Raw genomic sequence first — 13877 nt, 5'->3', positions numbered from 1 at the left:
TGTGGTACTTAAAGGGTTAAGATGGTGATTGCCTGAGACAAATATTTGAGACTTTCGGAAAACAACATCATTGTTCATGGAATTAGCTGCCTTGATCCACTAATGAAACGCTGTGCAATTGAAACTACCACCTTAACTTTCTAAGAGCTATGGACTAATGAAATTCCATTTTTGGAAGAGTAAGTTGTGGTTGATTGTTCTATTTAAAGTCATTTTTCTTCTAATTTTGATAATGACGACGATAAGGTTGAATGGTGATTAGATGAAAGTAACGAAGGGGCGAAAACAAACACATGCTGACACTCAAGTGCCAGGGACTCGTTGTCCTGAAAGAATAAAGTTTCCAGGGTTTGCTGCACAGGGTAGAGATTGACATTCTAGTGTGTTCGAAGTGGTCACACCATACAACCCAAGTCATCTATGAAAAATATATGAATTATTACTGGCACGGTGATCAACTTCGATGAATTCCTTGTGTCCTAAATCATTTTGTTACCTCAAAAAATATGTTCATGTAACCATACGTGTATTGCTTCTCCCACATTAGTAACATGACAGTTCAGAAAACGAATAGCAACTTAGCTAATAATCTCTTCAATTCTGAACAGATTTTTCAATCCTACATGTTAATTACTTATGAGTGATATTTTGTCAAAATAGCCTTTCATTAGCCTAGGAGTACTTCATGGACAATGAACAAAGAATTAGTTTTCCGTGTGTGTTTTAAATCATTCCTAATAAGACATTCATTTTTATCCAAACATTCAGTGGCGGCGATTAGGAGTACCGGACAGTGGGGGATGCAGTTCCCCCACCACATTTTGCCACCTTTTGCCCCACACTATGGCCTCTTTATGCTAAGCCTTTTCTACCAAGAAAAAGTATACAAAGTATTGTCCTTGCCCCTCAAATGTTGCCACCCAATCGCAGCTATTACAAACATTCAGAAAATTTCTCAGTTGTACAAACCTTGTAAGCTAAGAAAAGTGACCCCCAAGGAGTAAGAAACTCAGTCAAAAACTCATACGATGAAATACTATGCTCAGGAACATGCATTTAAATTACGAGAAACTTCACGATTGTCTACCATCGCACTTTCTATCATTGTCGCCGAATACATAAAATAAAGTATGTGTCTTGTATTTGCTACACAAGCTTAAACCTAATTCACATTTATTTCACTGTATTAACATGCATGAAAGAATGTGATTAGAATGTATGGGTGAGGTATGGCTGTGCATGGGTAAACACTTCCTTGAAATAATTGTGTCCATCAGAGACAAAGCGAAAGGAAATGGAACAAGTTGCGAGAATAGATTAGAAAGGAATAAAGGGGAAAGCAAGAAAAGGAAAGGGAAAAGAAGTAAGAGGAAAATCTGGAGTATAAGAGAGAAGGGGATACATACATCTTACATACACATATATACTATATATGGTCTTACATTTATACTGCCCACCCAAATCTATCAATAAGGAACTTCTTCCCACCTGGTTCAAAATTTCTGGCGCCACCCCTGTTTTACACCCAGTATCTAATAAACATCTATTGTTCACTCCATTAATGTTTGAAAAAAGAAATGTAGTACTTTTTATCTTATTTCTTAAATTCACAGGTAACACCATATTACTTGAGTTACACTGTGCTTCATTTTCCAATATATCCTCGTAGAAATCAATATCTATCTTACATACAGTTTTCAATTGAGCTTCACCTATCTTTGGATTGGTATTACATTACAAACCTCCTTTACATGAGTTTCAATGTCAGAATTAATTAGACACAACATCATTGTCTTCATCTACGCTACTCAGTGTCAATGTAACAATAGACTCGGGTCTTAGTTTAAAGATTGTGATTGCATGTACAAAGGTGCATTCGCTGTAGGCGAAGAATCTACATTTACAGTTTCTGTCTCTTCAGAACAAGATCTCAGTCCACTAATTTCAGAATTTCTTAACACAGACTCTCTCATAGGTCTACTATGACTATTGTTACTAACTTGAATATTGTTATATGGAACTGTATTTGTACTGCTATTTCTATAACTAGTTCCACTTACAATTCTCTCATTACTATCATATCTAACAGAGTCATCATTACCAACATTGTAACTATATCTACTTCTTCTAATTACATTTGAATCATTCCAATTTCTATGAGGTAATCTGTAACTTAATTGAGAATGGTTAGGTCTTTGAACCCATGACCATTGTCTTACATTCACATTTTGGTTAGACATGTTTTGATCTCTATCAACATTGCCACTATTTTCATTCACATGGTTTCTTTGAAAACTGTTTTAACGGTCCGCTCTAGCGGGGTTGCCTAAGCCTGACTATTCCATAAGATTACTTATCCCTCCTCCATTGCCACTCCCACCTATCACATCCAATTCAAACAAGCTAATCTTTCCAAATCAGTTCCCTCTCGTAGAATAACCGTACGGTCGCGCTGGCGACGATTGATTGGTCTCAACAAGTCAACCCCTGCTAGTAAGAATAGTATAACTATGTTTCAAGTTCACATTGATTTAAGATGAAATAAGAGAAATTCAAAAATCAGTCAATTTGTTGAAAACTGCCCTGTACTAGGCAGATGCACAAAGCAGTTACTGAAAATCCCTTAATTAATGTTCCCGCTCTTTCCCTGCATCATGCCTGATAAGTCTGAAAGATCAATTCGCGGTAAGACGTGAAAATGTCAATTCACTTTCACTCTTATGATTTATGAATAAAACAAGTTCAGTATCATGCTTAAAAAGTGTCACCACTATCGAACAAGCACTCGGACATCTCTCTCACCTGAAAGAAATTACATGGTTAGTGAATACTCATAAATGGAGAACTAGACATCATGCATGAGTACCTTGGTGAATTGTAACTCATTTGTACATTCAGTTATTTATTCAAATCCGTGATGAATCCAAATTTACATTAGCTATTGCAATTAGTTTGAATGATATTCCTTTCATACAAAATAAACAATTTATGTTTGAAAACTCTTGAGTTACAAACGATGACGTTAACTTTAATGTACTTGATCAGATGGCAATATGATATAATACCTGAGGTACCTAGTTTTCAAAAACTAGAATGAAGTGTAAGATTAAACGTCAAAATAAATTCTCATGTTCTACTGACAAACCAGCTGGTGCACCTTGTATATCTAAATAGTACATGCACGAATTAAATATTACAATAATAACATCATATTATGTCAAAGCAGGTTTCAATACATCCAAATATTATCAGTTGTACTTTCTAGTCGCTTTTCATATCAGGTTTGTCCGTGCACTGGACGTTACCCCAACCTCATAGCACTAGTCCAATTATTGATGCTCTAGCATCGCGAGGAAATGTATACGTGACGTCACAATTTCGTACGATCGACATCAATACAGTTCTAATCACGTTTGTTCCTTCACCAGCTGCAGAACATTCAATGCATGGGTTAGATTTAATTTTCCTAGAGAAAATCCCGTTGACGAAAAGTACTTTACCTCTTTTCAATATGGCAACTTCCGCTGAGCCAAATGCGTTCATGGATTTAAGCCGAATATTGCTATCCAGTTGTGTGAATGACACTTATGAAAGATAAGTACAATAACTAAAAATTGTATGTGATGTTTATTTTATTTTCTCTCGTCGCGATTGTCATGAAGGTAGATTTACCTGACGCTGGATTCTTTGTCTCGATCGTCACTGCACTTAATGGAACGAATGGCCTTACCTCATGGGTGAGCTCTCATGCTTTGCATCAAACAGTCTACACAGCCGTTACTCACTGCTCCTTGTGACCAAAATCTAACTGCATCCCCATCTGGGTACAGACGAATTCACCTTTGTCCAGGCTTTTCGACAACAACTCTGTCAAAACTGTCAAACCGTTTCGCGCCGGTCCTATGTCAACTACCATCATTTCCCTCCATCTTCCTGGGGTGCAGTCATTGTTTCTTCACCGCCACACGGAGTCTCCGAACTCTTCATATCCAAATTCCATCGTGGTGCGTGTTTTAAGATACAATTATCAATTACTTATACCCCACCTTTAGAATTTTTACATTAGAATATTCCCTCGAGACGTAGATATTTTGATGTCTTTTTTCCATCCCTTCCGCCTCCAAGTTTCCGAACACGACCGTTCCCTTAAGATTAGTCAAAATGTCCCTCATCGAGTGATAATTAGACTAAAAGTATTCACGTAATTTTGAAAATAAATGTTTGATGGCTGTTAAGTTCCCAATGAATAAACTGAGAGTTCTACAAAATATTTAATAATATTCACTACTAATTCAACTAGTATTTCCTTCCTTTTTTAAAATTAATATAAAGGACGACCTCTTGCGGGTAAATTTGTAACCCTAGTTTCCAGATCAAGTTATTCCCGTGAGCAGCAGCCCTCTTCCGTAAATTTCTCTTGAGTTTCATGTGCGTTCACACCATGGACGAGCAATCTCAATAGGTTAGATCAGTTCTCCAACCATCAAAATTTTACCGTAGCTGACTTACGTTTTATCAACAAGGGAATTATGACCCTATACCGTCATATTGTTATAGGTAGTTTATTCCTCACTGTATCACCTCATACAATTTTCATTTGTCTTACACCCAGGCCCGTACCCAGGATTTTTTTTCAGGGGGGGGGGCAGACCCAAAGGCAGGTTTTATATTTTTTTTTCTAAAGAGGCACATCATGTGTATTAATGTTGTAAACATACATATATATATATATATATACCATACCTAGGTATATATATATGGGAGAGGGTGTGTAGAAAAATTTGCTCATTTCGATGCTAGGAATCTTTGACGAACATTTTCTAACCTGCGATTTTTTAAAAATTAAATAATAAAAATAGCCTACGAGAAGCAATATGATAGAGGAGTGTTCACCGATTTTGCAAAATCAAAGTTCCTGAGTTTTCCAGGCATTTTACATAACTTTTCAGACGACTGCATAATGATTTAACATGCTAATAAATTAGAGTTGTACTTCAACTTTGCAAGTTAATCAAACGAACCAAGTTTGTTGAACATTTTTGAAAATAAATGAAAAATAAAAGGAAGGAATTAACGAAAAAGGAAGATTGTTGGGAAGAAAAAACAAAATGTGTTTTCAGTTACAAGCAAACAAGCAAAAATCATGTAATTCACCTGACTTTTCCAGGTTTTGAACGCTTTTAAAAAAATTCCTTTGTTTCCAATTACCTTCTTACTCCTATCCTGGTTTGCCGGACTTCTCCAGTTGTTCAGGACTTTCAGGTCACTGCGAGCCCTGTAAATTTATTATCTGAAGGGAACGGCTAAGATAAGTGACTTCACCCTGGCAGTGTCTCTGCTGGCAAAATATTGTCTCGCTTTTTTTTTTTTGCTTTTTGAATCTTATTTGACAGTAAAAATAAATGCCAGTGGCAACCAAGAAGATATTAAATGCATACATGTGGGATAGAAAATGCAAATTGCAGCATCTTGCAACATCGAATTTATTCAACTTGAAGTCCTCTACATACTGTGCAAGTTGTCAGTCTTGTATGGCCACACCCCATGTATTTATGTTCAAAACAATTACAAGTAGAAAAGAATAAAAGTTGTAGTAAAATAAATTCAGATTGATTGAATCTCGTAAATATTATTGTACGTATTTTCTTGAGTATTTTGGGAAAATAACAATATCTGTTGAAAGTACTTCAGGCAATCTTTTGCCCCCAAAATCTAGCAACGATTCTGCGCGAAGTGGATTCTCCTATTTACATACAATCGTAAGCTATTCTATGATTGGCAGAATCAATATCAGTTGCAGAGAAACCCTGATGCTGGAGAAAGATAAAGGTTTTATGATTCTGCTCAGTGGCGGCAAAAAGGGACCGGACCTTGCGGTCCTGGTGGAGAGCTAAATGCCCCAACCCCCCTATATGGCTGGTTTTGTATTACAGTCATTGAGGAACCTTTGTTCCATAATGTAAAAAGCATACAAAATTCCCCTTTATGCAAATTAATGTTAAAAATTAGTGACACTAACAAAAGGAACCATTCAATAATCAAAGGGTTCCTGTTTCTCGAGTGTCAAACAATTTTAAAAATGTACACAGTATTCTACAGAAAGTACTACATAACCAGTAGCTACAATGTCTGCAGTGGCGCAAGAGTCTTCCTTCATAGCACATAGTGTTCGAGCTGAGACAAAAAAAGTCGGGACATGGATTGAAAGGAATGGACCTTCCGAACTAAATCGGGATGTCTGATAGCCTTGCATCAATGGTTATAAATCTAAAATTGCCAAATATTGCAGACTGCAGAATTCTGGAGCCCATTCTTGCAAAATTTGAAAAATCATCGTTATTTTCATAGGTCTTTATACTTTCAAATTAAATTTTTCCATGGTTTAAGGGGGGGCATGGCCCCCTGCCCCCCCCTTGGGTACGGGCCTGCTTACACCTACAAATCTACCATCTCTTTTTCTTTCTTGTTCATGCCCTGTATATAAAGCTTCATGTCTAGCTACAAGCTCAGCTGCTACATTCAAACTTACATATGGCTGATTTAAAATAGCTTCTTTTCCTTTTACAGGTAACTGTTGAGCTACTAGAATTATCTTTTGTTGATCACTCATATCAGGCTGTATTGTGTTTAACAGATTAATCTGAGACCAAAAGTAACTCAAAAGAGTCTGTTAACTCTTTAGAATACATTTTACTCAAAATATTTGCCAAAAGAGTCGATTTCCATGAAGAACTCTGGAATACATTAAAAAACATAAGCTTAAATTCATAATAACTACATATTTGTGCTTTTTCTTGTAAGTACCAGTTTTTAGCAACTCCTTCTAATAACAATGGAATGTATTTCATGTATTCTTTTCTAGACACATTCAACATTTCAAACCTATCTCCCACTTCCTGTAAGAACTGGGAAGCTAAATAATCGGTTCTTGTTGCATTAAACTTCGGAAATCTATCTACATCAGAATATTTTAATATTCCTTGCTTTAATTTTCTTTCTGACCTTCTAAGTCTTTGGTCTGATTCACTATCAGAACTATTACATTCTGTTACATGTACTTTACTTAACCTACTATCACGTTTACTTTCTTTGCTTTTGCCATACTGAAATCCTACATTTCTATCAGCCTTATCTTTCACTTTCGCTTGATATTTAGAACCTGAAGAAATACATTCAGTATTACATTCTTTTTCAACATAATGACGTTTTCTGTACGTAATATGTTCAGATACTTTACTTGGAAAAGGTACTCTATTTTCTTTCTTAGACTTAGGTAAAGAACTTACATCTATTCTGGATTCTCTATCTACGTATGTGTTAAAAGGAACATTCATACTAGACAAAATATTATCTAAACTAAGTTTCAACATGGCTATTTCATTGCTCAAATCTCTTAATTGATATTCCATGCCAACGCATTTCCCTTCCGTTATATCAATTTTATGTGTAATATCAGAAATTTGCTGGACACAGCCTTTTACAGTAGTATCACATTCTGTAATTTTACATTTGGCAGATTGCACACTTTGATTCAAATCTTGAAAAGTATGACCTACTTTTGTAAATTAACATCATAATTATCTGACCTTACTTCTAATTCTTTCGTACTATGTTCATTACTCTTAACAAGATCGAACATTACTCTTAACAAGATCACAGTCTTCGTACCAAACTATTTCCTTCGCTTGACTCTGGTACAATAAGAAACAGGCAACCTCTCACACATGCGTGACACACAAAATCCTGTACAACAGGAAATGGTCATAAACTTTTGCTCTTTAAGTCATTAATATCTAGAAAGTATTTCAGTTCACGACAATGCAAACCTGATGAAAGTAAGTTGCTACTGGGATTTGTTATTTCAGGGATGTTGAAATCGCCAGCAATGAGAAGTGGGTTCCCTAGAGGACAATGTGCAGTTATGTGGGAAAACAGGTTTTCGTTTGACACTAAAGGGGATGATGGCTGAATGTACACTACACAAACATAACTCTCGAGACCGTGTTCTGTTTTAAATTTTATAATTAAAGAATAGATCTTTTCTTCCACTATTGTAGCATTTACTAATACAGGATTAAACTTTTTTTTTTACGGCTATGAGGATCCCACCACCTAGAGTTTTCCCCGTTTCAAGCGAAGTACGGTCTGACCTAAATACAACTTAACAGTCGTCAATTATTCTGAATTGGAGATGGAGGGATTTAGCCATGTTTCTGTACAAAGGATTGTCATAGTTATTACTGATTACACTAAGGAAAAAGTGTTTTGTTTTTGATCGAATGCCTCTAAGATTTTGGTAAATAGTATTTATCACTACATTGTTTGACTGTTTATCACAAACATTTTTTGATGTGACTGGACATAGAGGTGTATCAGAAGGATGAGTGGCAACACTGATTGTACTGTTATTTGCTTCGCTGGATGCCGTGATTTCAGTAGTGAGTGCTAAAGTGCTATCAAAAGAACTAATCTTCAATAAAAGTTGTTGCTTGAGCACACATAATAGTGTGGAAAAGTGTGGATTTTCATTCACTATTCATGAACTTTTCTTCATTGTTAAGTCTTTATGAGAAAGCTATTCACTCATTGAAAGGAATGTGTAGAATAGATAAATGTTACAGTAAATTGGGGGATTTTCATAGGTATGTTATGGAAAGAACAATTTTATAATTTTGAGAGCAAGTGCTACTGCTAAAGTGCAAGTAGTATCGTTAGAGGCACATATTTTTGGTAAATAAAAAAGCAAAATTTCGGTACAAAAACTGAGTCAATTTCGGTTTCAAAAGCGGTAAATAAAATAAAATATCGGTGTTATAGCATTGAAAAATTGGATGAAAAGTGGTATATAAAAAGACATTTTGGTTTTAAAATTGTGAATATAATCCTAAATTTGATTTAAAAACTACACTTATTCCACAGAATTAACATTTCACTTCTAATAGCACATTTATGTAGTTATCAGAGTATTAAGTTTATTTCTGTGTAAAGGAGTCCATTTTTGCTTCTCCAATATTAATAGCAGAATTAATCAATTTTCCGGAAATTGCATAACTCTCAGGATAATTCAGACCTCGGAAGGTGTCGCGTCGGTGAATAAACCCTGAATTTTGTGTTTAAGAGTTAATTTCACTTTTTGCAGTTCATTTCGCATTATTTCGTGATAAAACATGGTCACAAAATGCATCTCACACCTTTCAAAAACATGAAAAATGAACACTACAATGTGTTTTTTCAAATTTGGTTTTTTCGTCAAAAACGAAATATGCATCGTATAAAAACAGATGTATCAACAACCATGCTTCTCCATAATCGATATTCTACCAATCCGATATAAAACTGCAAACATTGAATGAAGACTGTAGTTAATTAACCTTCACCAGGTGAGTATAATAGGTTTTATCTTAGAAAATTTAACTGGCATATTTAGGCATTTACTTTACAAAATAAAGCATATGTGAATTACACCTCTGTACTCATAAAAATAGTAACAACATGGCTTAAAATATGTCATCAGTAAAATTGGCAGTAATTCTATTGATACAGCAATGAGTAATTCTATTGATACACCAATGTGCTTATATATTGATAAGATTCAAATAAATGTGACCCATACTCAATATGGACATATAACAGTTCCTGAAAGAAAAATGAACTCATTATTTCTTTGGTTCATCTTTTGCAGGGAGTATAAAAATAGAGGAACTTGATGGTGAAGAAATGAAGGATGATGAATGTAGTGAAGAACCAGATGAAGATGCACCTCATGAAGATAGCCAAGAAAATTTGGAAGTTGCCATTGAAGAGGAGGAGAAGCTATTGTGAGTACTTTATACACTGAAATCGCAATTATATGTTTCGTGATAGTACGTTTTTCTCAGTACATTTTTTTTCTGGTATTCCCTGCCAATTCCCCTAAGGCTGTGTACTATTATATTTCAGTTATACAATATTCAGATATACGATTTTTCCAGTTATACAAGGTAACCAAAAAAGTTCTTGCCGTTTTTGACGTCCCATTAATCATGCGCTCACAGAGAGGAAACGAAATGACGCACGTGCCTGCCAAGCGATCGGGAGTTAGTCTGACCATCGACTGTCAGTAATACAGGCACGTTGCACACACACAGCAGTCATAGCTCGTCCAGTGTCGAAGAGAAATGGAGGTATGGAAGCAGCTTGTTCGCGTGTGTTTGTTGTATGACTTTAAAGTGGGCCTGTCAGCTGCCTCATCAAGTTGCCGCATTTGCCAGGCATTTGGGGAGAATGTCGTGAACGAACGCACTGCCTGTCATTGGTTTCAGAAATTCCGTTTGGGAGATGTGAGCCTTTCGGATGAACCTCGCAGTGGACGACCACAAGTGTTGGATGACGAGGCCCTGAAAGCAGCCATCGAGGAGGACAGTGGTCTAACGTGTGATGAACTTGCAGAAAGGTTCTATGTTTCCGCTGAAACAGTCAGACTGCACCTGCATGGGATAGGGAAGTCATACAAGTTATGCAAGTGGGTACCCCACACATTGTCGGCAGCCTACAAGGAACAACGAGTGACAGCCTGTTTGTCCTTGCTCACTCGGCACCTGAACACACCCATATTTGATCGCTTGCTCACTGGTGACGTAAAGTGGGTCCTGTATGGCACTCCAAAGTGTCCACTCCTTTGGTTGTCGCCATGTGACCCTGTTCCTCACACCTCAAGACCACCTTTGCACCCACGAAAGGTTATGCTCTCTGTAAGGTGGAATTGTCGGCAAGTGGTGCATTACGAGCTCCTTCCACCTGGTCAGACCATCACTGCTGACCTCTACTCTCAACAGTTGCAAAGGGTGCACCGTGCATTGCGACATAAGGAGCCGGCATTGGTGAATCGCAAGGGTGTGCTGTTCCTGCACGACAATGCCAAGCCACATGTGGCAAAGAGGACCCGGGAGACCCTTCAGCAACTTGGCTGGGAGACACTGTGCCATCCACCACATTCACCGGACCTTCTGTCGTGGGAGATCCTTCCCAAATGAGGGAGACCTTCAGAACGACTTCACGTACTTCTTTGCATCCAAGCCAGCCGAGTTTTATCACCAGGGTATTGTGCAGCTGCAGGAACGTTGGCAAAAGGTGTTGGATGCTGATGGAGATTACTTCGAAACCTAAAGGTACGTACCGTCCACTGTATTGCTCTTTGTTTATCACTGCTCTAGAACAGCAAGAACTTTTTTGGTTACCTTGTACATTCAATGAGTTCAGTCCCAACAAGGTAAATAGTTCAGGTATACGTTTTTAACTGTTTCCTGGAAAGAATTTCGTGACGATAACATCTGCCATCCATTCCCATACAGGTTTTCTTATCAGCTACAACCAAGGGACCAGACTCTCGACTTGGAATTATATTTATGTCGCTTGCATCGGAGTGCATGGAATGAGAAATACACGATTGGGCCAGATTGTCCCTGTGCTAAATAATCCTGCTTTTGTTCTTTGCATTGTGTTGGGCAAGTCGTATCTGCCTAACGTAACGCAGATTGGAAACTGATATCTCTCAAGCTGTCAGACAAGTTACTGGCACCACACTTCCCAGCCTATCATAAACATTACAAACAAGCTGAAGAAAGGGAGGGGGTCAAGTGTGGCCTGCAGGGAAGGGGGCCATTTCACTGTGTCTTATTACCATCATATTTAAAGATAATACAGTTGTTGAAAACAGAGAAGTTGCAGAACTTTTTTTTTGTGCAAAACAAAATCCCAAATAAACTAATTATTGACCACTGTGACTTATTTTTATCGTGAATGGTTCTGAAGAAAAGCAGTGATCATACTAAACACTGGTTGCATTTTCTTTCTGCAAGCCCTTTTGAAAAAAGCACTTTGTTTCCCTTTTGTTACTATGGGATAAATTTAAGATAAAAGGCTATAACCGCTCAACCACTGCATCTTTTTGAAAAACTTTCATTCTAAATGTAAGAATGATCAAAAAGCAACATTTTAAGAAACATCAAACAATTAAGGGTCCAGGAGGATAGCGGAAGCAAAAGCCTAAAGTTCGAATTTTTCAGTAATTACGCAAAATTTCTGAAAGTTGCGGCAGGAGAACTACATATCCTCATAGATCAGGCTTTTGTCGTGCTTCCCTCATAATTTGGTCCATCCAGCATCCATAGGGCCAACACTAGAAGCGATTATCCTTAATTATGCAAAATTTCTGATTGTGGTAATTCCAGTTTTTTTTATATATATATATATTTTCAAAGTTGCAGCACGACCATTACAAATCCTCATAGAGTGGTCTTTTCTCGTGCTTCCCTCAAAATGTGGTCCATTCAGTGTCTGTAGGATTGACGCTAGAAGCAAAATTCCTTAAATAAGCAAAATTCCCGAATGCCGTAATTTCCTTTCCCCCCCCCCCTAAACTTCCAGCACAAGCATTACAAATCCTAACACAGTAGTCTTTTGTCATGATTCCCTCAAAATTTGGTCCATCCAGCATCCATAGGACTGATGCTAGAAGCGAAATTCTGTAATTACTCAAGATTTCCAAATGCCATCATTTAATTTTTTCTAAAGTTGTGGCATGAGCATTACATATCCTCATAGAGTGGTCTTTTATCGTGCTCCACTCCAATTTTTTTTAACCATAATTATTGGGAAACAGGCACAATGTATAAATTTTACCTCTGCTAAAAGCAGTGTCTTTAAGAAAGAAAACTAAACCAATTTCCTTCTCTCTACAAGAAGTAGTTCTCGACCTATGATATTTTTGTACTTGCTGCAAGTTTGAAAAGCCCATGCTTGAAAAGTCACCTGCTTCAACAGGAATACAGGCACCCGAGGCTCCGTCCGCTAAAGATTTTTAAGTTCACTCTATGCACAGAAGGCTAATTGCGACTGGATCTTCAGTTTAAAGTGGGATCCGAACCACTATGTGCCTCCATCGGGTATCTAACCCTGAACCCCTTGATTACAAGGTGATGTTATCACGACGCATCAGGAGGCATAAATATAAAATTTATAGGTAAGCTCCTCCCCCTTGAAAATCCTGGGTATGCCACTGGCTCTAGTGTTCAAAAGGATTAATCTTGTGTTATCCGCAAGATAAAAGTTATGGTTTTGTTTATCAGAAGGCAGAACAAGAACAAAAAATTGTATCCTTTATGTTGGTCGAGTCATTGCTATCAGAAGTGATATCGACAAGGGACTGCTTTGGAGAGCTAGACATAACACTGGTGCGGGTAGCAGCCTCCCTTCAGACAGACTGGCACCAACGTGCAGGTGGTGGAATAGGTCTTGTGTGTTTAAAATATTTTAAAGCATCTGTTGAAGACAAGAAAAGCTGGACTGCAGCATTCATTTCATTTTAGTATGCCGAATCAAGTTGCAAAAAGAAGGGGAAGGTTAAGGACACACGAGCAATATTTCCTATGCAAATAGCTGCATTAAAAAGAAGGCTGCTTCATGAAATCATTGCATAGCCCTGCACAGCAGTTGCAGATTATTTATCTCTTGTGAGAGGAGATTTGATATTTTTTTTCACTCATACCTAAACCAATATCGGATAACTGTTGTTGGCAAATTCTTCTTACTTCTTTTCTGACAAACAAGAAGAATGGAAAATTTTCGAAGCAAGCCCCTCATCTCCCGTATACTAGAAAGGATTACGTAAAAATGTCTGTAAAGAAGTGTGGATAGTGATTGAGTCATGTTCTCAATTGTCCACATACATTTTTGTGGAGGGAGGGAGAACAAAGACACCTGAGTCACACTTTTAAAATGTATTAAAACCCTAGAGAAAGCAGAATTAGTGACTATCGTTTTGGCAATAGTGCGCTTATTCCCCGAAGGTAAGGCAGGAGTTCAAGGTTGCATGGTGAATGAATGAGACTGCTGCAAAT

General features: G+C 37.3%; 1 protein-coding gene across 2 annotated transcripts in view; it reads left to right on the top strand.

Moving 5' to 3' along the window:
- puf (ubiquitinyl hydrolase 1 puf) overlaps nucleotides 1–13877 on the top strand; it is a 186156-nt gene that overhangs the window by 25553 nt on the left and 146726 nt on the right. For both annotated transcript variants that reach the window (XM_083118991.1, XM_083118990.1), the window contains exon 8: nucleotides 9683–9818. In XM_083118991.1, the coding sequence (XP_082975117.1) occupies nucleotides 9683–9818 (136 nt within the window). The remainder of the gene's footprint in view (nucleotides 1–9682; nucleotides 9819–13877) is intronic.

This window comes from Lepisma saccharinum, chromosome 3 (assembly GCF_977018435.1).
Source record: "Lepisma saccharinum chromosome 3, izLepSacc3.1, whole genome shotgun sequence".
NCBI classification, from domain to species: Eukaryota; Metazoa; Arthropoda; class Insecta; order Zygentoma; family Lepismatidae; genus Lepisma; species Lepisma saccharinum.
This window is presented reverse-complemented; position numbering and strand designations above follow the sequence as displayed.